The sequence below is a fragment of the Mustela nigripes genome, chromosome 4 (assembly GCF_022355385.1).
Source record: "Mustela nigripes isolate SB6536 chromosome 4, MUSNIG.SB6536, whole genome shotgun sequence".
Lineage (NCBI taxonomy): Eukaryota > Metazoa > Chordata > Mammalia > Carnivora > Mustelidae > Mustela > Mustela nigripes.
In genome coordinates this window covers 65,455,371-65,481,142 of record NC_081560.1, presented here as the reverse complement: position 1 = coordinate 65,481,142, position 25,772 = coordinate 65,455,371, and the positions used below count along the sequence as shown (strand labels likewise).

General features: G+C 45.0%; 1 protein-coding gene across 14 annotated transcripts in view; it reads right to left on the bottom strand.

Annotated features, from left to right (window-relative positions):
* Nucleotides 1-216: 216 nt before the first annotated feature.
* ICA1 (islet cell autoantigen 1) overlaps nt 217-25,772 on the bottom strand; it is a 148,715-nt gene continuing 123,159 nt past the window's right edge. For 11 of the 14 annotated variants that reach the window (XM_059396783.1, XM_059396784.1, XM_059396788.1 and 8 more), the window contains 3 exons: nt 18,098-18,367; nt 8,484-8,573; nt 5,851-6,113 (listed from right to left, as the gene is read on the bottom strand). In XM_059396783.1, coding sequence (XP_059252766.1) covers nt 5,992-6,113; nt 8,484-8,573; nt 18,098-18,367 — 482 coding nt within the window. In that variant the 3' untranslated portion in view covers nt 5,851-5,991. Of the gene's footprint in view, nt 4,877-5,850; nt 6,114-8,483; nt 8,574-18,097; nt 18,368-25,772 lie in introns of those variants that run through there. The other 3 variants (XM_059396785.1, XM_059396795.1, XR_009403819.1) reach the window with 2 other exon arrangements.

Here is a 25,772-nt window from a genome sequence, read left to right as displayed (position 1 = left end):
TACTCGGGTGGTTGTATCAATCAGTAGTTGCTTTGTGGTCACCTCTAAACACTATCTCCCTGGATGCATGTGCCACAGTTTCTTATTTACCAGGGGAAGCATATGTGAGTTTCTGGTTTTTGGAGGTTATGAGTAAAGCTGCTACTAGCATTCACATCTAGGTTTATTTTATATATATATATATATAAAATAAAATATATATGTTTGTTTTTTGCCTCTAGGGTGAATTCTTATGCATGGGATGGCCGGATTGTATGGTTAAGTGTGTTTAAACTTATGTGAAACTGCTGAACTTCTCCAAAGCCACTGTTCTGTTCTGCTTTCCCATCAACAGGGTGTAAAGAGTTCCAATTTGCTCTGCATCCCAATTTCTTTTGTTCAGTGCTCTGGTAAGCGGTTCAGTGGACAGAGAACCTACTTCATTTCTCCTGGTTCTCCACACAGAATTCTGTCCAACTTTATGAAAAAATCAGGGGCTGACTCATTCGTTAGACTTTCTAGCCCCTTCCTACTAGAGTTCCTCCATTTCCGTGATGCTTAGGAATGAGTTCATAAGGGATGGGGACAGAAGATGGGGGTTGGAGAGTCTTTCGGAAAGTCGTGGGGAGAGAGCAGCTGCTCACTCCCTACTTCAGTATCATTTACCAAACAAGTGACCTTCTGTGACAGAATGCCCATCCTTCTGTGTTGCACACCCCACATCTCTGCGGTATCAACTCAGTCCCTGTAATGACTCCATTAGAGGCGATGCTACTAGAGAAGAGGAGAGAACAGAAGTGCAGAGAGGGTTTGTGACTTAAGCTGGTGGAGCCTCAACTTGGGAGGCTTGGCCACAGATTTCTCCAGCTTCAGAACCCTAACTCTTCACAAGTGCCCTACACTGCTGCCCTGGAGTGCATCCCCCAAGAGTGTGTTTAACAATTGGCAAACAAAAAGAGAGAGGGGGAGACAGAGTTGGGAGGAGAGTAAAGATGTGGGCTTCTTAAAAAAGAGCTTTGTGGGGCGCCTGGGTGGCTCAGTGGGTTGGGCCACTGCCTTCGGCTCAGGTCATGATCTCAGAGTCCTGGGATCGAGTCCCACATTGGGCTCTCTGCTCAGCAGGGAGCCTGCTTCCTCCTCTCTCTCTCTGCCTGCCTCTCTGCCTACTTGTGATCTCTCTCTGTCAAACAAATAAATAAAATCTTAAAAAAAAAAAAATGAGAGAGTCCTTCCACTTCTCCCCACTCTCTCCCTTATAAAAAAAAAAAAAAAAAAGAGCTTTGTGAACCATGAGAGACTGTGGACTCAGAGAAACAAACTGAGGATTTTAGAGGGGAGGGGGGTGGGGGATGGGTGAGCCTGGTGGTGGGTATTAAGGAGGGCTCCTACTGCATGCAGCACTGGTAATTGCTCTGGGAACTGTACTTAAACAGTGAATCATGGAATACTGCATCAAAAACTAGTGATGTATTTTATGGTGACTAACATAATACAACAAAAATATTTTAAAAAGGAAAAAAAAAGAGTTTTGTGTGTCTTTGAATTCCTTTCTTCAGCTCTCCGTTTCTAGCAAAGCCCTTGAAGTAAAAGAAGCTGTGGCTCAGCTGTTAGGCAATGTGGGTTTTAATCCGGTTTCCTACTAATTTATAGTTTTTTAAAATACGTCCCTCAGTTTTCTTAACTGGATATCAGCAGGCTGGATGCAAACAGCTCTGTGGTCCCTTCTGACTTCCTGGTTATCAGCTATAGAAGAGCTACACACAAAGCGTTCAAGTCCCAGGGTTGTGGGTGGCTTCCAAAGGGGCTTCTGGAAACACTCTAGTTCTTTCATCCTCCTGGCCCCACAACCCCTCCAGAAACAATATACAAGTGTGTTCTCAAGGTCATTCCTGTGGAAACTGGAGTGGATCATCTGGCATTTTCCTGCCCAAGGATCCATCTATCCCTCTGATATCAGCAGCACACCTTCCCCTAGAGGAATCATACTTTCTCCATCCCCAGTCCTTGAGGGTCAGGTTCCAGGTTCAGGTCTATGAAAAGCTGGGAATACAGCCTATTTCCCACCCCCACCCACCTTGATTCCAGGGGCTGACTGAAGATCCAACACAGGATTCAAGGCAGGCTCAACTCCAAGACTTTGGCTGGAGATTCCCGTGCCCATGTTGCCTCCTTATGAAAAGTCTGTTAGAATGAAGCAACACAGAGGGAATCAAAGAAGCTTAAGAGGGGGAAATTGCTGAGACCACTACCTGAGCCCCTAGATCCAGCTGTGCCTGAAGCATACACCTAGACTGTTCAGTTAACAGAGCAAGTAAATCCATCCTCATTTGTTGTTGCTGTTTAAATGACTCTAAGTTGAATTAGGGTTAATTATTTTTTATATTTTTTTGAGAAACCTCTCTTAGGGTTCCAGAATCCTTGTTATTTATTTAAAAAGAAGGAGGAAGAAGAAGAGGAGAGTAGTCGAAGTTGTAGTTGTAGTTGTAATAGTAAACTCTAAAAGGCCCCATGAAAGACAAGGTCTAATGTGCTGTTGGGAAACACACAGGATGATTGCCACCACTCCCTGCCCTATCCCCAGCACAAACATCCCTCATTTATCAGCATCCTTCTCTGTGCAGAATTCTTGGCAGAATTCACTGCCAATCACTGAAGTTGGCTCCGAGTTGAAGTCTATTTTTCAACAAAGCTGGAGAGACCTGCACACTGCACTGTGCGTGGTGCCAGTCAGAGGACCAGAGATGGTTTGAATCAAAGGACTAACTGCCGTGGCCTGTCTTGAGGACACTAGTTAATCACAAAGACATGCTTAGGAATATTGGCAAAATCAATAGTGCCAGTGGTTAAACCCCAAGCCATTGCCAGGGTCGGCCCCTCAGGAGGGATCTCTCAGCAGTGGAGTCTGAGAGAGGCAAGCATGAAGCTCAGTTAGCTGGCTTCTGGGGCTGAGGCATGGGCAGAAGGCATCTTGACCCTAATGGTCAGGCAGACTCCCATGGAAGTTCAGGGTCCTCTGCCCTGCCCCTCATCCCATATCACACTGGCTACAACATGATGGTGAGCCCCCTCTACATGCCCACTGGCAACCCAGGGCTCTCGGGGCTGCCAACTCTGAGCAGACCATGTTTTCTTGGGCATAAGCCTCCAACAAAAAGTTCTAAGTTGGTGCCTTTCTAATTCTGAAGCTGACGGATGCTTTTCTCACTCTCACACAACTCAAAATCAACCTGACATTTCTAAAATTACATTTTGAAGGCAATGAATCTTTAAAGTGCACCAGAGCCCGTGCCAGCTGGGAGAAAAAGAAAGGAGGAAAGAGAAATGTTTCTGGCTCTCTCCCTTAAATTTGAATATTCTTTATATATTGGCTGGGGCAGCGGGAGAAAGGAAGGGAGACTTGCAGACCACCTAAAAGGGCAGGGAAGTTTTCAAGGAGCAGGTGCTCTCTGAATTTCCCTGAGGGGTCCATGCAATTGTGGTACAGACCTGCCTGGAGACAAGGGATGAAAATGAAGGAGTAGCGAGACTGCGCGTGAAGGGGGTGGGGCACCTTTGTCTTCTTCCTGCCACAGAGGTCCTTCTACAGGAGGCTGGGGAGGGAACCCGAGGTGGGCCCCCAAGGAAGCCCCCTGGCTGTGCAGCACACAGACTGCTTAAAAGAGAATAAGCCAGCAGCTGCTTCTCCTTAATAAAGTAGAGAGGTGGCCGAGAGGCCTTTGTGCAAGCCAGGATCAAAACACGCCTATCAAGAGGGATCAAGAGCCTGGCCAAGTGGATTGCAGATGGGAATGGGAATTGAATTTTTTTTTTTAACAAAAATGTAAAGAAAATTCAGAGAGAAAATGCCTCCATGTGCAGTACTCTCCTTTTACTTGTAGCAAAGCCTGTTCAACTACCATGATCCTCCACTCCTCTTCACCCACAGACCAACTTTAAAATGCCACCTGTTAGTATTTCAAGTGATCCATTCAACAGAGGACTCCACAGCCCTTTGCCCTTCCAACCCCCACACCCCACCAAGTCCCTCCCTGTGCCTCCAGCCTGGATGGAGCCAGTCCACCCCTCCTGCTTCGCTGCTTGGTCTCCTTCCTGCCGCTGCTGTGGGCTTCCACGGCTGTAAGCAAACGTGACCCAGGAGGATATGGGTTACTCCTCATGCTACCCAGGGCAGCTCCAGTCAGCTCACGAGTCCAGTGCTTGTCAGGTGACTCCAGGGCAGTTACCACTAGGGAGGCATGGAAGATTTGGGGAAACAACAACCCTGTGCTCTGGGGCTGCAACACCATGTGGTAAAGGCAGATGCATACGCATAGGCCTCCCAGGCCGGGCAGAGCACCAAACATGTGCCAACCATGAGACAGGCAAGGGCAGGAAGGAGAGATGAGGGGTGGGTGCTTGAAGGAAAACTGCAGGTTACACTTGAAGGAGGTGGGACGTGAGGAGCTCCTGAGGGGCAAGTCGGGGTGTGAGGAGCTCCTGAGGGGCAAGTCGGGGTGTGATGGCAGCTGAGGCTGGAGAGAGGGGACCATCCTGGGTGGAGGGTGCAGTCAACGCACACGCCAGGAATGGAGACCTGTGTATGTGTGGGAGGGTGGGTGAGGGCCCCAGGGCTGTATCCTGATATCCTCAAAGACGACAAGTGGCAGGCAGCGTCATTAAGTGAGATTCTTACAAACAGACTCTAGAGTTTGGTCCGGCCGGGAAGTGAGCAGACCTACACCAGCCACATAACACAGAGTCCCAGCCCCAACTCGCCTTCAGGTCTCTTCGTGCATGGCGGAAGAGGAGGAGAATGCTTTCCAGTCCCCCAAGGCTGTCTTGCAGAGGACGGTGGTGACTGCTGGGGCCAGGTTCCATGAAGGCACACCACAGAGAGCAGAGAAGCCGCATTCCCGTGCTGGGGGAAGGAGCCACAGGAGACCCTTTCAGAGCTGGACACTGAAGCTTGCAAGAGTGTAGCAGAGACCTCCTTGGCCCAACTGGGCATGTAGGACCAATTCTTGCTAATCATCAACCCCGCCCCCACTCAGGGCCACATGGGTGGAGTGTCTGAACTGCTTACATGCCCCCGTGCAAAACTTGCTCCCATCTCTGCCTGAGCCAACAAGAGTCCATGCCCTCCTCCCCTGTACTGTATGAGGGCGATGCACGGGATCATGTCAACAGCTTCATGCAGATGGGACTAGTCCTTGTCCTCTTCCTCCCTCTCAAGTCCCCATGCCCATAGCACCTCCCCCACTGAATCCCCACAACAGACTCTATTAACTTGTCTTCGCATGTCAAATATCTCTGCCATTTAATTAAAAAAAAAAACAAAAAACAAAAAGTTAATATCACAAGGGACTCTAGAAATACATGCTTTTGAATTCCAGCCATGGAGAAGACAAATGGAGACACTGGCATCTGCAGCTGTACCTCTTTCCACAGAAAGGTTCGTGCAGTGGAGACCAGCCCAGGTCCCCTGCCCACGTGAGAACACACAGCCCACCCGGCAAGGGCTGGGGAAGAGTGTCTTTGGTTGGCCGGGTCTTCACCCGGAGCTCACTGGAAGGTGGCTCGGCAGGAAGAGAGAGTCTTCCTGCAGACCCCTGTAAAGGGGCAGAGGCAGGAGGTACACAAGTAGGCATTTAAGGTCTGTTAGCCTCCCGCTGCCTCTGGACAGGACTCATTGTTTAAACCTAAGACAGAGCAGGTTCATGATTTGAGCTTGGATCTCACAGTACCCCAGTGACACATCAGCAGCCGTGATGCAGGTGTTGGCAGGAGAGCAGGCAGCATAAGAACTGTTCCTGGGCAATCCTTATTGTTAGATCCACAAAGAGAATACACTCAACCCTTTATATCAAATAAGAGTAAATAATTATACCAATATAAACAGGGCCTCTGACCCTCTCATTTTATTAAAATGGCACGTAAATATTAAAACAGCATACTGATCACTTCATATGTCTGTGTGCCCGCAGGTGTGTGGCTGAGGAGTGGCCCATGGGCTCCCTCTGTGAGGCTGCAGACTCATGCATTGAGCAGTTCGTGTTCTTTATCAGTTTTCCCCACAGCGTCAGGATTTGATAATGGGTCAAGGTCAGCGAAGAGGCTGAACCAGGCAGTCAGGTCCGATGCAGCCTTCGCAGGCTCTGGAGAGAGAAGAGAAAACATGAATGAAGGTCGCTTCCAAAGGTCAATCTCTGTCCTGCGCCCTCCAGGCTCCTGTTGGAAAGGGAGGGTGCTGTGTGGCTCAGGCAGACAAATCCCGCTACATTCTGCCTTTAAAACTAGTTAGGGAATTCCAGATCTCCCTGTGGGCTGGCCAGCGGATGGCACCGCCCACCAAGCCGCCCCAAACCTCAGACCATGCTGCTTCAACACAAGCAGGAAATACTACTGTGATTTCAGAAATCAGACTGAATGGCGGAGGAAGCAAGGTGCCTTCCAGTGCCCACCGCAGGAATCTTTTCAGATCTGCTGGGTCAAGGGAAACACTGTGGCCACTCTTCTCAGGCTTCAAAGCACCAGGCCAAGAGGAGGGTTGGCACCTAGGCCTGGCTGCTCCTTTTTTTTCAGGGTCACTGCCTTCTCCTACCTTCTCCTGTCAGAGGAGGGAGGCCTCTGACATGCCCCCTTCTCCCGCTGGGCCCTAAATTGTCCCCACATCCCCTCTATTTCATCCTCACTGGATACTCCCCTCAGCTGCTCTTTCTCTGAACCCCCTGACCTAACTTCCCGAATGCCACAATTAGAGAACCAAATTCTTTTCCAGATGAGAATATTTCCAAATGAGTGCCTGATGCAAGTGATTTCTACATACGCTGGGGGCTCTTCTTTATATAAATCATTCCACATGAGGATCAGAGTTCATTGGCTTGGGTGACCCAGGCTGTTTTCCCTTCCCCAATAGGTGGGAGTATCAAAAGCATGAAGAAAATGTCTGACAGGTTATCCTCGCTGAGAGCAGTTAGGAATGTGCTTCCATCTGGCTTAAAGAGTCTCGGAAAATGCTGGTGGGACATCCTGCTAAGAGGTTATGCCAGAATAATAGGAGAGTGGTGGTGGGATTATCTCACATCAACAGGCCTTTGGTCTTTTCATGCAATTGGCACTGAAATGGTAAGATAATGTGCCAATCATGGTATACTTCTGATTCCTGTCTTCTTTTTTTAAAATGTAATCTCATAGATTACTTCATCATAATATAATCAATATATCTATTAAAGACATATAATTACTGCAAACAAGGCTAGTTGGTAACATGCAAATTATTATTGTTTAACATTAACTGAATTCCATGTGCAATTAGCCTGCAGAACACTTGGCTTAATTTGATATGATAGGGACTTAAGAGATCTCAATATAGTTTGGTTAGGTTGTAGAGTGGCAACAACTTTTTTAAAAAAGGGAATAACTCATCTTAGTCATGTAGGAGGCCATACAGGAAACTATGGGGCAAAACTGATTTAAAGAGGGTGAACCTATTTGTAGTCTTGATAGGGAATTTAGGATATCTTAAAAATGTCTCCAGCAAAGATATGCTATACCCACTTCCCCTTCCTCCTAATTTCCCAAAGTTCTAGGGCAGCCCTCAGAGATCGCTATGGCCTTGCTAGGAGAGTTAGGTGACTGTACTTCGGGGGCAGCCCTCACCTAGACCTCCAATGCTGGAGTTTGGGAAACCAGGTGCAACTGCACAGTACCTATAAGAACATCACGGGAATGCTTCCGGATGATAAAGACACCTATTACTTCCTGTGATCAACACAGGGAAAGTGGATGATGACCAAAGGAAGAGAGAGGCAGCTGTAAATACAGAGATCTTCAGTTGAGCACATATTCTCTTTGGGGGCATATCTCAAAAAAGAATAGCCCCATGAGCTTGAAAGGCCCTCCTTGGGCGCCTGGGTGGCTCAGTGGGTTAAAGCCTTTGCCTTCGGCTCAGGTCGTGATCCCAGGGTCCTGGGATCTAGTCCCTCATTGGGCTCTCTCAGCGGGGAGCCTGCTTCCTCCTCTCTCTCTCTGCCTGCCTCTCTGCCTACTTGTGATCTCTGTCAAATAAATAAAATAAAATAAAATAAAATAACATAAAATAAAATAAAATAAAATAAAATAAAATAGAAAGGCCCTCATTTGACAACTAAGGACAGCCTGCTCTTTCTGAGGAGCACTACTTAAATGCCTCTTTTGGTGGTGGCAATGGTGTTTTCAGTTAAAGATAGCACACCTCAGTGGCCTTTCCTACCTTGCTGCATCACCTCATCTTGGGCAGCACCCAGTCATGTGGAGATGGGTATTTGATGCCTCCTCATTTGGTTTGATAAAGGGAATTTTGAATTAAGACACTGTGGCCAGAAGTAGTCAGAATGTAATTCCCAGGATTATGCAAAACTCTCCACCCTTGTAGCCCCTGATTTGGCCCCTCGGGAACTCAAACAGAAATTAGTATAGAAAGACGGAAAATAGTGTTAGGCCAGTTGAGGCAGCTGTCATCTCCAGGGGATAAAACACTGTATTACCTTTCGTTGCAGGACTGTTGTCATTTGGACTGCTTGCCTGTGGTGCTGGCCATGGAGTAGGAGGAGGACTGACACTGCTCTCTGACCAGCCTAATGTTCAAAACCAGAGGTGGTTAGGTCTAGGGAAGAGCAGGCTCACTGCCCCACCAGTTGCTGGGTGCACACATGGTCTCACTCACAAAGGCCTCCAGAGAAAGTGAAAGGGGTGGTGTGACAAGGCCCTTCTGCCATGATCCTCATACCTGAGATAGGTTTTAGGGGACAGTAGGTATGTGTAATCATGCCTAATTCATAAGTATGTAAAACTAGGGAAAATACTGGATTTTTGAAAAATAATTGTTTTTTTTGGTGATATTGCTAAGGTTAAGACATTTTTTTTTTCTATGCCCATTTTTCTTCTCAAATAACATTATGTCATGGTCACACCAAAGATTATACATAACATTCCAAGGAAATTAAGTGCCTTGCCTTTCTGCCATAAATGGAGAAAGCTTTAAAAAGTGACCACCAGTAAATGTAGCAATGTAACTAATAAACTGTGGGTCTTCTCTACTTCATTATGATCATTTATTTTCTATACAGCTAATTCAAATTGAGAAGCCCAGTTAATACACAGAAATAAGTGGTAGTCCAGTCCAAATATGTGAGGGGAAAGAAAGCCCCCTTTAACATGATGCTGTACCTTACAGTGGCATTTAGCCTGTGAAACCCAACATTCCCTAACATCCCTGTGCTCTGCCTGCCCCTCTTGTGGATGTGGCATTTTGCATTCGGCAGTCCTGCTTTGGGGGAGGCAAGCCTCACTTCCCAGGGCCTTCACTATGTGTACTAGATGTTTGGGCCTGGCTTACATTTAGTTTAGAACTTTACCAAATACTTTGCACGTCTGCTTTAATTCTTGGTGTGGAAGTTCTATCTTCTCAGTGAGACAAGAAATTGTTTCTTCAATGTCCTCCAAAATACCTGATGCAGTATAGGAAAGCTGTTATGGACTAAGTCCATTCTTGATTCTCACTGTGAAACACAGACCATCAGATGATGCACCACTTTTGGGTCCAGCATTGTTAAATCTGTATCCTTTTACTGGGATGTTCTGGCTATAGCATCTTCTTCAGAAAAAGTTTTGTCTCTGCTAAGGCCCTCATGAGACAACATGTTTGGATCTCACAGTTCAGTTGGGGCAGTGAAAGCAATTTCTGGAGCAAGAAAGTCACGGGATATATGCAAAAAAAAAAAAAAAAAAAAAAGACAGAATTTCATGCTATTTATTTCCCCTGCCATTATTCTAAGATGCCTCATAAGGGACTTACCTAGCGAATCTTACTATATTTATTAGTTTGCATTTTTGTGTCACCTCCTAGAGTTGTGAGCCTCCTGAATGCAGGAACCACATATTTTTCATTGTACATCCTTTACTGCACCATCTGGCACACGATGGCTATTGGATTAGGATAGACTCTTGGAGAATATTCTTAAACCATGAGAAGTACATGAAGCATTATTCTAAGAGATGGCAAAACAATGCTTGGCACTGTAGATGCTACAATACTCACTGGCTGAGTTATTTCATTTTGGGCAAGTGGCATGCAAACTTCTCTATGAAGACTAACCAGTGACAAAGGAAACAGGAGGCCTGAGCTCTATCTACTGAATCTAAAACAACGTGAACATAGAGAGGGGTTTTAAGAGTATTACTATTCATTGGAAAGGTACTTGAATATGTCGTTAATATAATTCATAAACATTCAAAAGCACCAGATTCTGAAGGAGATTTCTGGGATAATGGAAATGTTCTAACAATGAACTACAATGATTACTGCACAATATAAATTTACCAGAAATCCTTGCATCACTCTTTTACAATGGCTGGTTTTTATGGTATGTAAATTATAGTTCAAAAAAGCAGTTTATTTGTAAAACTGACCAGTATTCGATGGAATCCAGGAGTAATATAACTTCTTTAGTTCCTAGATAACTGGCCCATGAGCATTACTTCTCAGCACAAATCACATAAAACAGTGGTAAATGTGGGAAGTTAGAGCCAGGGATCCACCGTATGCCAAATAAAGCTGAAAGAGGTAGAATGTAACTGAGTAAATTTTACCCTTTTCCCTACAACCCTGTCCCCAACACCAAATGCAGTCAAGACCCATGGAACCTTTCTACCAAGCCCTGCAAACCTGGCCTCAACCTCTTACAGCACTGGCTCCTAAAGTGTGGTTCCCACACCAGCGGCACGGGCACCACCTGTGAGCTGGTTAGAAATGCAAGTTTCCAGGGCCAACTCTGACCCAGTGAATCAGAATTCCTAGGGGGCAAGCTCAGGAAACTGTTTCAACAACCCCCCAGTGACTGCTATGCATGTGCAATTTTGAGAAGCACTGTCATAGGTGGCCTCCAAGGAGGCTGCAAAAGTCACCATGTCCATCAGGATCAGGTCATCTTGGCTGAGACCAGAGCCAAAGACAGAGGACCTCTTAGGAAACAGAGGGGTTGGTTTCAAAAACCCACCTCCTCATGTCCTGCGGTTTTAAACTCTTCAGTCCCACCCATGAAGCTCTCTGAGTTCAAGGAGGCCCACCCTTCCAGAGAGAACCTCAACTGACTCAGAGCAAAGCCAAATGACAGGTACAGAAGTCAACCCCTCCCTGGTCTCTAAATGCTATTTGATACAGTGGGAACTCAACGAGATAATTCTTCCCACTTCAAAAATATGCACAACATTCATTTTTTTTTAAATGGTTGCAGAGAACGTTCGAAAAGCAAGGCAGGTTCAAAGCATTGTATTTTTTGTAGTAGAAAATGGAACACATTCCTAACATAAGCAGAAATAAATCCGCGTGTCAAAATGGAGCTTCCCTCACTTGACGTAATGGGCATGTTCCCGAAAGGTTATAAATAAATAAACTGTCTGTAATCAAGCCATATTTTAAAAGTACCAGAAATATAAATCACATTTCAAGCCCATCACTTCAAGGATTATAATGGCATATTCCTTTATAAAAACAATAAATGGCTTCTAATTGGATTCATTTGTTAACTACAGATGATTTAATTTAACTGCTTGCCTAAACACTCATGAACCATAGAAGCAACATCTAGAATCTACAGATTTGAGGGCTTCTCTACAGCAAAGGACATGAAGAAAGAGTCTGAAGACATGCCCTCATTGGGAACTAAAATGATGGGGACAGCATCCCTCAGAATTTTCACAAAGACATGGGAATTGATTATTATTCCTTTGCCCCGTAGTAAGAGTCAGAAACCACAGTGAGTTTGCCAAATCACATTGTTTCCTCAGAACAGCTATTAAGGGTTAAGTCTAACAGCGTATGTGCATGAGGGGAGAACATGGTATGGCTGGGACACCAGCTAAGAGAAAAAGAAAGAAAAGAAAACACCAAGCTCAGCTGCCATGTCACACTCACTCAGATCACTTTGGGAATTATTTGGGGGAGGCGTGCAACGAGAGTAATTATGGATGGAATGCCAAGCCAGATTTCAAATGTCTTGGCTTCTGTCAGGAAAAAATGCTATTTAAAGAGAACTTAGTGTAGCTAATATTCCTGTAATTGCCATCAACTGTTCTCTAGTTGGTGTTAGTTGGCTGAGGCGTTTTTTGACATGAAGGTGTGGCTAGGAAGATGTCTCCCCATCTTAGAGTCCTTGTGTCAGGAGAGGGCGGTGAAGGGTGAGGGCTGCAGAGCCAGCACGGAGAGCTCTGTGAACAAAATGATGATCCTAGCTCACAGATGCTTTGATATGTCAACTGTATGATATGATCCATTTGCAGGAAACACATATGAAATTTTATTGGAGCAATCCTGCCCCCTTTACTTACATAAGGGAAAATATAAATCGGCCAGAAATAACACTGGCCTGCTAGAGCAGCAAGTGAAGCCAAGAAAACACCATCCAGAGGAGCACTTTACCATGAAGGTAATTTCACTAGCTGGGAGAGCAAAAGCCTGGGCTGGGTTGATGATCACCCAGCCTCGGGGGAACTGAGGTGGGATGGGCAGTGAAGGGGAAAGTGGGAACACCACAGTCCTGGTAGCCAAGCACCACCCTGCCATCCACACTTCCCCCTTCTGGCCCCCAGTTTCCATATCTGCAAAGGGTGGATACAAGTTTCTGCCTCATTAGGTTGTTGTATGAATAAAATGGGATCTACTAGGTGAAACCAGGGAGCAGAGAGGCTGGAGAGCAGGCCACCAATAAATCCAAGCTGAATCTGAAGTTTAGTACAGCTCAGCAGACATGAGGAGCAACCCCCTGAGATTAGTTTAGGATTGCTTTCTTTCATCTAGTGATTCAGTGTCTATTGCTCTTGCTCTCTCTTCTTGTCACCCATCCATATATATATATATATTTCTTAAAACATCTATTCCAGGCCCTCAGCCTGGAAATATGCTAGTGAGCAACACAAACATGGGCCTGGCCCATGACAACCCAAAGCAAGAGACAGAAAATGACACCAATCTTACAATGATGTGAGAGAAAAGCAATGAGTAAGTACTGGCTGTAAAGGGAATGGAGGCAGAAACACCTTCCTCGGACTGCTGGCGGGGGTAGTGGGGAGAGGGAGTCAAGGAAGGCTCCCTGGATGAAATGACATTGAAGCTGAGAACCTGAGGGATGAGAACTTAACCAGGGAAAGCAAGCATCATGGGTGTGAGGCGGGAGACATGCTCTGAGGAGGAGAGAGAGCATGTGCCAGACACATTCAAGTTCGATATGGCTAGAGTCCAGCTTACTGACAGAATACGTGGGTCTCGGGCAAAACAAGGTTATTAAGTCGTGCTGAGTATAGGTGTAGGAAGTGTAGGCAGCAATGGGACTGGGGTCAGGTTATAAAGGACCTTGTAAGCCAAGCCGAGGAGTTTAGAACTTATGCAAATGGTGGATATAAAATTGCAACAACCTGGCAAGTCGCAAGACCTCTCTAGGATTTCCTGACTTCCTCACCTATAAAATGAGGGTGGAGTAGATAGATGGTCATCAAGTCTCCTTCCATGGATTAATGGAGGCACTTAAATTCTGCACATAGCCAAGACCTGCAGATGCTCCTCCACAAGCCGCTTCTCTAATGGAACAAAACTGCTGGCTCATGCCGAGAGGGCCTACCCCATGTTCAAACTCTCCTTCTCATCGTCTGAGTCCCAGGAATATCAGTTATCTGGAACCAGGTTAAGCCAGGAATGGCAAGAGGTGAGCTTAGTTTAAGGAAAGGTGAATTTGAGATAATGCAAAGCTTGACATTAGATTAGCTTTAAATAGAAACCCACCCAGATGGTAATAGCACCTAGGCATGGTATAAAACAAAAGAATAGCCAGAAGGAACACAGGGCTGTATGTTTGTGAGAATGTGGAACAAGACTCCTAACTTTGGTTTGCAGAATCCTAAATTAAAAGATGTCCTGGTGCATTTATTTTGAGCAGATGGTAGTCTTTTCAGTATCAGCGTCTATTTCTAAATTAAATTTGGGGTATTGGTGGAGAATGGAGAAGAATCTCAAATGAGACTTATCAGCCTTACCTTATCTCCACCTTGGGCAACCCCTCTGGTCAGCTCTCTTTCTAGTCACATTAAGAGGCCTCCGGAAGGTACAATTTTCTCATCACTGTATGACACAGGAAACCCCAGCCCTTATCACGCTGGTAATTTCAGAAACTCTTAGAGATCCTACATAAAATCAATTCCTCTTTTAAATGTCCAGCCCCACTTGATCCTAAATGTAAGTTGCTTTGTTTTGTTCTCCTAGAACCTGAAGTTGGGGTGGGGGCGGGGAGAGGAAAATATAATTGTTATGTTACTAAATCTCCCCTTCCATTCTATTCTCCCAGACACAGGGGAGTAGAGGGAGGAGAATGGACCAAGAAAGGAGGGAGGGCAGCAGAAGAAAAATGGGGAGATAAAGAAGAGAGGAGATAGACAAGGTGAAGGAGAAGTGAGGAGGGGGTAAGGGGAGGGAAATGCAGCCTGTGGAAGAGCAGAGGTTGCTGTAGCTGGAGCCTGGGGGGGGGGTCCCCTCAGTTCTCTTGACACTCTGACCTTGAAGATGCACCCCACCTGGACCTCACAGAGAACTAGGACAATGGTAGATGAGACTGAGCAGGAATGCACTACAGGGAAGGTGTGGGCGGCTGCTAGCACAGACAAAGATTCTATAGATCATCTTGATTTCAAATATTCTATTCTGGAACATCATCCAATTTTTGTGGTCCACAGGGACCCTGCCTCCCCACCTCCACATTCCTCCTCCATGGCAACCACTTGTCTTGGTCTCTGTGTGTGTCCAGGACACCCAGGGCCAGGCTAATCTAAGCATAAGTCCTGCTTCTCTGGGAACATCCAAGGAGAGGCCTGAAGGAACCCACTGAGGAAACACGTTTACCATCAGAGACTTGGTACAGAGAGGCAACTGCATAGAATGGTGAAAAGGCACAGATTTCAGAGTCACATGGCTCGGGTTCACAGTCTGCCTCCTACCAGATGTATGATTTCAGGCAAATTACCTAGCTCCTCTGTTCCTCAGTTTCCCGGGCCCTAAAAAGGAAATGATGATAGTTCCTGCCTGGGAAGGGTGTGGTGAGGATTAGATAAGTTAACTCTCTGCCACTGCTTGTTCCACTAAACCAACATGCCAGTGAGCCTTTCTACTCCATGCTGTTTGAATACTTGTTTGTTTCCATTGTTTATTTAAGTTGGGTTTTGAGATGATCTGGATAATCAGGGGAAGCAGTTTCAATACAAGGTGTCAGAAGGTTAACATTTAGATGCTTTTGCAATTCATGTATATAGATGGACTTTATCTAGACCATGGAAGTAATAAAAAAAGTCTAGAGCCAATACTCATCTTTTCTTCTTTTTTAGGTGGGAGGGGAAAGTCCTGGCAAAAACACAGAACGTGGTTGTAACTGGGTAACATGATTGGTCATTGAAGCAGGGTGCCCATTCTTTATTTATACCACACCTGTTCTGAAGGTTCCCTGTCATCAGGGCAGCATCAGGGCTGGAATTGTGGATCACCTGTTGGGAATCGATAGGTGTGGCAGAAGCTAAATGGGCTTCCTCTTTCAAACATTTAGGTTCCACTTTTTTATTTTTCCCTGTCATTTTGAGTTTTATAGACATTCAATTTGTGGCTGTTGGTATGCAAAGGAAACACAGTAATCAGAGGATATAAAAGAACTCCTTTAACACTGGTCTTCATAGAATACCAGCAGAAAAAAGGAAACTTTTAGCAGCCAGGATAATCCTTTTAAGTGGTAAATCAGATCATGTCCATCGGCAGTCCAAGACACTGTGATGGTTCCCAATTTTGCTTGGGCCCCTCAAAAGGCCCAGGTTCTTCCAAAGGCCAGGAGAGGCCCTGTATGGCCAAGCCTCTGCCTCCCTGCCTCACTCCAGGCACAGAGCTCTTCCTGCAGACCCTTGACCACACTAGGCACGATGAAGATTGTGTTCCCTCTGTCCCCATCTCCCCATGGCCAATTCTCTCACCTCCTGCAAGTCAGCTCAGATCTCATCTTCTCAGTAAGAATCCTATTTAGTTCTACATCCTGACCTGCCTTGCCATCCGCCCAACATTATCTCCTGGTACTATTTTTCCTTTTCTCCATAATACCGATCAATCTCTAGCCTCGTCTGTGATTTTTCTTTACAACGTGTATTGCTCATTACCAACTCTTCATTAGAACGGGAGTTCCAGGAAGGCAGAAGCCTTTTCTGTTATATTCTCAGATGATGCTCCAGTGCCTGGGTCCCAGAAGGACCTGATAAATCTCTGCTGAATCAAGGAGAAACAAATGGCCTCCCTTGGTCTACCAGTACCAGAATGCCTCTTTCTACAGCCAGCTTATATTTCTCACCATCAGAACACCTCCTTCCTTAGCCCCAAGCATACTCCAGTGCTGTTTCCTTGGATCTGGGACAAGGTTAAATGGTGAAGTCCACTGCCACGGCTCCTGTCGTAACTCTCAGGGACCTCTGATAACATGGGCCCTGAGCTGAGGTCTCACCACCTCCTTAGGAAGAGGGCGTGGAGCTCTGACTTCTCCGCTGTCAGTGGGGGCCACCCACAAGTGAGTGACGCTCAGCCACCCCAGCTAAGGGGGAGCACTGCCACCACCATTCCTGTGGGTCTTCATAGCTGGGGGCATGAGTGGGGTTCATCCTGTTGCACAGCTGGAGAGTCTCCAGCAGCCCCAAGATCTGAGTAGTGGATCCTGGCTCTGGGCTTCCAACTCTCCCACGGCTTGTCAGCACCTCCACCACAGGTAGGTGGGGGGTGGAACTCCAGTCACTGGTAGCATGGCTCCTCTGGAGCTCCATGGGAGAGATGGCGAAACCCAGGGGTGAGACTCGGGGTGAAGTATTTTTGGACTCCATTTATCCCTCCTATCTCTAACTCTAAATAAATGATATGATTACAAAATGGGACTCATGGAAGACAATAAAAGGAATGGTGTATTTTATTAAAAAAAAAAAGAGGGAATTTTTTTTTTTTTTTTTTTTTGGTCTTGCCCACCAACTCTTGCTGTGTCCATGATCTCATCTCCAAAGACCTGAGGTTTTTTTTAATAGCTCATAATTACTTAATCATTCCAGCTCTGCTGTTTGTTCTCAGCTTTAAGTGCCAGATAAACACTTATTAAGGAGATAGCCTAAATTCATGGAAAAACCAGAACAATTTCAGAATTTCCTAATAGTGATGCCTGTCTTACAATTAAGGTGACATGAAAGAAGGAAAAAAAAAGTGTTGAAATACTAGAAAATTGTTTCTTCCCAAGGTCTGTTTAGAAACTCAAAATTTCTATTTTAATCTGAGTTTGAGTTCTGCACTCTAAATCAATGTGTTCCCCGGGCTGGCAGTTCTCAGCCAGGATGCCTTTCACCCTGACCAGTGTTGCTGGCCACAGAGGATCGATGTGGCAACTGTTATTTCTGCGGTGACCAACAAGCATGGGGGCTGTTGGGCCACGTGTTTCAGACACAACAGGAACAACTCAGCTGAGAGCATCCTCAGGGCAGGGTGGACCAGGAGGGACAGACAGCAAAGAAGTAAGATAAAATTCAATGTGAGAAGAGTTAAGAAGCCCAATGGGATGTTACTTGGCACCCAGAAAGATGGCATGACTACAGCAATGTGGAGAACTGTCCAGATAGGAATGGCCAAGCCAATAAGGTCATGACTGTGAAGCCAATCTGATTCTCTGAAGTATGCAGGGCAGAAGTCGACATTCAGAGCAAGACAGTAAGAATGAGGGCCACCTCTCTAACCTTTTATTTAAAAAAAAAAATGTGAACATGAGGAGAAAATGATGAGAAGGAAGAGATCTTAAACCCTATATTTTAACACCTACATTTTAAAGGTGGAATATGATTCTGAGATTTCAACTAAAACGTCACTAGATATAAAAGAAAAATACAAAGATGAAAAAACAGCAACAAAAAGACACTAGATATGAAATAAAAATCAGAAAACATTAAAAAAAAAAGACAAAGAAGGAAGAAAAAGACCTTTGAATTAAAAATAATGAACACCAAAAAAACCCAACAACAACAACAATAAAAAAAACCACCCTATTTCAATCCCCATGGTACATACCTTGTAGTGAGGCCTGTAAGTCTTTCATGTTTTGGTCTAAAAGCTGCGAAGGAAGGAATCCTGAGCCCGTCTGGGGTCGGGGGTCTGGCTCTCCTGGGGCCACAGTGGGCACTGGCTCCTTCAGCTGGTCGTCTCCAAACACAGCAGCCCACTCCTTGCTGAACTCACCCTCGTCCAGGGAGGAAGCATTGAAGATCTCATTCAACAGCAGCAGGTCATCTTTGTCAGCACCGTCAGGTTCTGGGGTCCCTGCCATTGGGCCCAGGCAAGCTGATCAAAGTAACAGAGCACAAAAGACCTCACCACCCAGAGCCAAAGCCCTTGGGAGTAAATTCATTGAGAGCTGGATGGGACAGACTGGGTGATGGCTAGATTTAAGAACAAGTTTATCAAGCTGTAAATTATTCTCATTATAGCTTCTCTTAAGAAATTTCGGAATTCAATTTCTAGTCCCGTGGTCCCTCATTTCCATTCCTCCAAAGCAAGTTCTGTTTCTGAGCACCATTAGAACTGTACTGAAACAGTTTCCACCAAAACGCAAGGGTTTTTGTTTTTTTCTTAATGTAAAAGTAAATTTATCACCAAAATATTTCTCAAACAGGAAGAAAAGCCAGGATTGAAGGCATGTGAGAGATTTTAGTTCCTTGTTTGCATAGCTTCTCACACAATAAGCCCTAAATCCACAGCCAACACACCATGTGGGCGCCTGCCCTATCATCCAGCATGGCGTGAGGACCTTTGCCACACACTGGGCAGGACTGGAGGATGTCAGGACATCCATCGATAACCAAAGAAGGACGCTGGCTTCCTTCTCCTATGCTGTAACTGACTGTAACCCAACCACAGGTGCTTGCCAATGCAAAGGAAAGGTAGGTCTGGTGTGCTTGAGGGCAGCAGTGAACGAATGACAGGAAAACAGGGCAAACATTGGATCTGCCAGAGACACAGCTCTGGGATGAGTTCAAGACCAGGGGGGAAGGCCTGAGACCATTCTTGCTGTGTGACTACAGCAAGACCCTTAGCTCTTCTGGGCCTCTGTTTTTTCACCTGTAAATTATAATATGAATAACACCCACCTTAAAGCATTGTCAGGAAGACCAAAAGAAATACACCTTAAAATCTCATTGCTTATCCACGAAGGAGACTTTAAAGAAGAGATCCATTCTTACAATATGAACACTGACAAAATACTGAACAGGGCACGCAAGTAGAATGGGGGCATCGCTAACCAGAAAAACTACAGTACTTTTCGCTGGGTTTTCCATCTGTTTTGAACACTAGGGACGGATGGTCTTATTAACTGCGGTTTTGCTGTAGTATCTAATTGCCGCAGGGAAACTGCAAACATTGCCGGAAGTCACAAAGAGAAGGAATAATCATGATTTATATTTTTCTGTGCTACATTGCAATTCTGATACCGTCATATTAAGTGAAAATTAACAAGTTTTCCTCAAATATATGAGGTAATTAGTAAGTGACAGCTTTTTTTTTTTTTTTAAAGCAATACAGCTTATCTGTTAGCTTTACTGAATCTATTTTCAACCACACTTAATACAATGGTGTTCCGATAGAGAGGATTTTTGATGTGTTAGGCAGACTAGCTATATATCCAGGAAGGGAGGAGTCCAGACACTCTCCTATCACTATGGTTTAAAAATAGCAGCAAAATATCACCTCCATTGGACAACAGTATAATTTAAGTATTCTTCTTGTTTCTGTTATCAGAGAAATTTGCACTGAAACATAGGCTGTAAGGTGGGGTGGTGAGTAGATGAGGGAAATGGCATTTTCGTAAACAGGCTGTGAGACAGCTCTGCAGTAGGAAGGTAGGCAGCCAGGACCCACCCTGGCTTGTGAATGGTGGAAAGGCAGGTGGGCAGAAGGACAGCCCGTGTGTGTGAATGCAGGCAGGAAGCTTGGCTATGTCCCTCAACATGCAACTGGCTATGCAACCCCCTCCTTCCCTCTCTGAACCTCTCCCAGTGTCACTCCCTTTACACATACTAACTTCACAAATCTCCGTACTTTCTGTTTTCCGTTGGGACTGGAATACCCAAACCTTTTCTCATGGTTTACTTTCTGGCCTGACTGAAACCAGATGATTGCTGAATCAAACCTGTTTTATTGGCACCAATTCCAATCAAAGAGTAGACTCTAGAGGAAGGGATGACTTTAGATGAGCACTTCCTGAAGTCACTTCACAGCCCTATGCTCAGTCAAACCCTGGGAGAGGTTTCCCTGCTTTCATCAAGATGTCAGTCCAGGGAAGATCAAGACTAACATCAGCAACTATAAGTAATAAACTTTGAGCTTTCCAAAAACAACCAGAAACTGCAAAAGCTCTTTGTTTTTACTGTTTAGGTCGTGTGAGAGGGTATTGAGTGGACTTCTATGGGTTTCGTTAACTTAGCATCCCTTTCTTCCTCCTCCTCACTTTTCCCTTTAGGGAAACACCTCCACAGGATCCTGGTGAGACACCATGTATGGTGCCCCAAAACCCCTCACCTAGGCTGGCCAGCATGCCCCATTTCTCAGGCCATGGTGACTGGCTCAGGGATGGGCCCACGCCAGAGGCTTCCCAGAGTTTGGTATATGGAAAGTGGAATGAGGAGGGTCTCTCATTCAGATTCCAAGATCTAAAGATGCAGTTTTGAGGCTCCTGGGGAGCCAAACATAGGGCAACCAGCACCAAGAGTTGGAAAGAGAATCTTGACAGCACTGTGTAAGCCCCAGACCAGCCTCGCTTGAAGACAATTCCTCACTCTATGTCTGGAGTTTCAGGGACCGATTCCCAATATGAGCTTTTCTTTTTAATTTGAAAGCTCAACTACTTAGAGAAGGGTTTCTATTACTTCCAACCAAAAGATTCCTGATTAATATCGTATCCTGTCAAACTCAACTTTACTGGTAGAAATGAGAAAAGGACCCTTGGTGAGGATGATACTGTCCAGAGCTAGTTCCTAATATTTAGTTGGAGGTTGACCACTGAATTTGGCCTATCCGTGTCCTGGTTATTTAACTGTTCAAGTGGGCTACACAGTGGACATTCTTTCTAAGAGAACTTATCACTTCCCTAAAAGCACTGAAACTGGCACTGACTTGAACCAGAAAATAGGGATGCCCAATTATTGCCCTGATAATTAAGATGCTTAAAATTACTATACATAACTTGTAAGAAACATTTAATTACAAGTAGAAAAGGACAGGTTTAGGTCTGTAACCAGACATGTCAAGACTTGAAAAATAATACTAGTCAGTTGGCTCTTAAGAATCAAGCTATCATTTTCTTTGGGAATAATTCAACTCACTGTGAGAAAACGGGACACACAGAGAGAGAATAAGCTCTTTGAGTGAAGCCCCAGGAAGGGCAGCACAGGTGGAGTCAGGGCTTCTCCCCAGGGAGCTGAGCAAGTATTGCTCCTGGGTTACGGTGCCCCATCTTTCAAGGGTGAACCAGAGTTCCTGGAGCTCTCAGGTGCCAAACCCACAGATACGACTCCAAGTCCCCTTCCTGCTCTCACAGGCTCCTGAGTCTCCATGTTCACGCTCCTATCAGGTAACACAACTCCTGATGTTATTACAGAAACAGAGGCCAACACAAACTCCAGTTCTCCCCTCCCAGCCTTCAGCTCTATGACCCTGAACCTTCATGCATTCCTTCCTTCTTTTTAACATAGTCCATTCTACACTCTCCCCTCCTGCTGGGAGCCTGCTTTGCTCCCACCGGGATTCAGCTCCAGCATCTGTAGTCTCTCTCTCTCCAAGGCTTCCTCTTCCGACCTCAGAAGATGTGTGCACATCCCATCTTGTGATTCCTGTCTCCTCTGGCACCCTATCCCACCCCCAACATTGCCCCTCTGGTTGCTTTTCCTTCTATAGCCACACACCGTTTTGTCAACCATTCTTGTTTCAGCAGCCTGTCGTCAAGCTCCTGCCCCTGCTCCATACTTATGCGGCTCTCCTGAGGGTTACCAGTGAGATCTTCGTGGCCGATTCCAATCCCCCTTTCTCTGCCCTCAGCCCCTGTGGCACTTTGCCCTGTTGCCCACTCTGGAAATGCTGTCATCTCCTGGGGTCTCCATGAAATGGCTCTTTTGGATGTCCTTCCATCTCCTTGACAAAACTGTCCCTGCTGCCTCTTCCTACTCTAGTTACCCTGAAGTTTCCTCCTAAACCGTATCTCCCTTTCCTACATTATCTACAGAATATTTTACCTATTCTCATGTTTCCAGTCTCACCTGGAAGATTCTCCAATCTCCGTCTCCAATTCCATGTTTTTTTGAACCCTGATGACAAACTCCTGACTTGAAGGTCCTTTGGGGTTTGCCCACTGGCAAGCCTACTGGCGCTCCATAAAAAGCACCCTCTCACAGTTTAGCTGTGAGTTTATTACTTCTTACTCAAAAACCTTCAAAGGCTCCCTCTCTAACACTCCTTACAGTGGTATTCAGGACCTCTGCTGTCCAGCTCTAACGCAGCCCTGCTAGCAACTTCTTCAGGGAAGCCTACGATTCGGCAAAAACCCACCACATCTGCCATTTTCTCAATCACACTTTCCTGCCTTCCTGTCTGGGAAGCTGCTGTTTTCTCCCAGTGAGATGCCTAGAGAGAAGAATCATATTTAACTGAAAAGGATCTTGGAAATTACCACCTGTAAGTCACTTTGCCAATGAGGAAAAAAACACCCAAGCTAGATGGCCTGCCCAAGGTCATATAATTTATTAGTTACATATTACTTGGCTGGGGACCCCTGGCTCATAGGTCAAGATGTTTTTTCAGTGCAGCTAAAGATGCGCAGAGCCTGTGAAAGATGTCATGTATAAGTGAATATTCAAACTTTCGTAAGGTTTTGAGGATTTCTAAGGTCAGAAGGCTCCAGTGCCAGCCACGCAAAGCTCTTGGCTGCAGGCAGCATGGCAGAATGGCTGAGATGGCAGACCCGCTCGGCATGTTTGCCTCCCACTGCACAAGGGTTCAAAAATAAAAATCCTATGCCCCTGGGAAAATATTCCCCAGGAAAATGGATTCTGAGCCAATGCACTCTAACTGATTCTGACCTCGTGAGTTTTCAGAGTGAAAACGGACATACAGAGAAAGCTCTCTTTAGTTCAGACAGCTGGTGGGTGACAGAAAGTAAATGTGGGGAACTGGTGACAGCCCACTCAGGTTATAGTTTTGAAATCATACAGAGTTTCATGACCTCAGCATGAATTAGGAACACAGAAGATGGAAACACAGCTACATAGACCAAAAATGAAAGCACAGGAAAACAATGAGATAAATGTCACATAAGTTACCTTCATCTGTGTGTGAAACAGGAAGACTCTGTTTCTTTGGTTTTTCTCCCTGGTCCCCACTCTCAGCATTATGACTAATATAAAGGCTGCACACTTGCAATACACATGAAAAACCCCAAGAACCAACACAGCCCTCACACCTCCCAACAGAGAGTATGGGGGAGAAAGATGAGGTGGGAAACCACCGTACAAAAGTGTCTAATGAGAAAAGTATTCATCCTTATAAAAGGCTCTGGTAACAAATTGTACTGGTGTGGAATCCAAGAATACTACTTCTAAAAACTCCCTTTTGGTGAAAAAAGATACAGCTAATAATAATAACAGATGGGGGAAATCCATCTCTACCCACTCTCTGGGATACACACAAACACACACCCTCCAAAAAAATGAAAACAAAAATCCCAACAGTGCTAGACCCCGAGGAGACATTCAAAAAATATTTCTTGATGATCCCCAGCCCTGGTACTCCATTTCAGCATAGGACCTTAATAAGTAAGCAATTTACTGAGAAACTTGACACCTGAGGCAGGAGTAAATCCATATCAATATCCCATGGTGATCAAGTAAGAACAGTAGAGTGTTTGGTTTTAAAAGTGCACCATTATTTTATGAAAGGACCAAAACCAGGATTTCATCCTCCAATGCTGAGACAGACAGGGAGAAGGGAAAGTTGATGAGAAAAGATGACAAGCTTAGTCTTTGCCTCACTACATGTGAGGAAGCAATGAGATTCCTAGTCGGCTCTATACGGAGAACAGCGAGAGATAGTCCTGAACATCTTGGGAAATGAGGCATGGGGACATATGTTTATATTACTATTAAGGGCTAAAGATCTGCTCCCAGACTTAAGTGAGCTTTTGAATGACCTTCTTTGTTGTTCTGATTATTGACCAGAATTTAGAATCACAAGTTTGAAAGTAGTAACCAAAGAAATGGCAGAAGATAATACATTTTAATTGTAATGTGTACACGTACACTTCTTAAAAATTTCAGTTAACCTTGTCCTAGGAAAAGGATCTTTTGGATAAATCCAAGTAATGAGATTTAGGTGTGCTAAGTTCATCTAACACTCTCTGCTTCATACCACTGCTTTTGGTTCAGTTACCTTTCTGCTAGCCCAACTTTGAGGAACACAAAACTTCTAGATGTTACAACTAATTCATGAGTTGAGGTTGGGATTGTCACATGTGGTCACAAGGCAATTTTAGGGCCACTTTCAAGTTATTGGAAAATGTCACTCAATTTTTTTTTGTTGTTGTTTTTTTACTTAAAAATTTTTATCAACTGGCCAAATATTGGCTTTCTATTTATATTATCTATTTAGTAGAAGAAAACACATTTCATTATGACACTGAATCAGAGTGATTTTCTGCGCAACAGCTCTGGAGAATTGTCTTCTTGTTATAAGCAGTTTGCTTTTTGATAACATTGTGCCACAGCTAGGCCATTACTTGTCTAACAGAATTACCAGTGGGAATGAACCGGCCCCCAAGCAGCAGGGTGCTAGAGCTTATAGCCCCCAAGTCCTATACAGGCAGCCATCCCTGGATTAAGCTCTTTTTATTTCTTGATTGTTTAATGTCTTGCATATTATAATCAGTGCTTTAATTCAGGATTTGGGCCTTCTGGCAGTTTTCTGAAGGGCACATTTTGAAGTCAACTAATTATCGTGTGCTCTTTTCTTCAGTGGCTGCAAGTTCTGTGCTCTGACAGAGTATTTCTGTACTTGTGGTCACGTTAATCTTTAAGCTGATGCTGCCCGAGGGGTTGCCAATGCAGAAGAGTCAGATAGTGACAAAGCACTGCTCCTGCCTCAAGAAGGGCTTTATGGGTTGGCAGTGATAAAAGGGAAACGAGATTACATCACACTGCATTTAACTGAGTCAGTCTGTAAATCAACTTTTCTGCCTGAAAACAAGTAAACATTCTGGAGAAGAATACATCCACCTCTCTATTGTTAGAATTGCGTGAGTGCTCAAAAAAAGGGTATGAGCCTCTATTCTGTGAAACAGAGACTGTTAACTATAAACCAGTGAGATATAAAAGTTCTAAATAGGTGGAAAGGTATCAGTCTTATTCCAGTGTACCCATGGCTCATGCTCTAGAGTAAGTTTATGAAAGTGAGCATGTATCACAGGAAGTAGCATTTCTGATTTAATTCTGCAAAGAAATGCACAGCTACCACGGGAGTTTTTGTTGTACCTTTACTACCCAAGTTGAAAAAGACAAAATCCAAAAGCAAGAACCCATTTTGTAAGAAGGGGGAAACATGAGAATACAGACTCATATTTGCTTGTGCTGTACATAAAGAAATGCCAGGAGGATAGAATGGGGATGGGAATACTGGAATAGAGAAGAGCCAAGAGCGGAAATGGGAG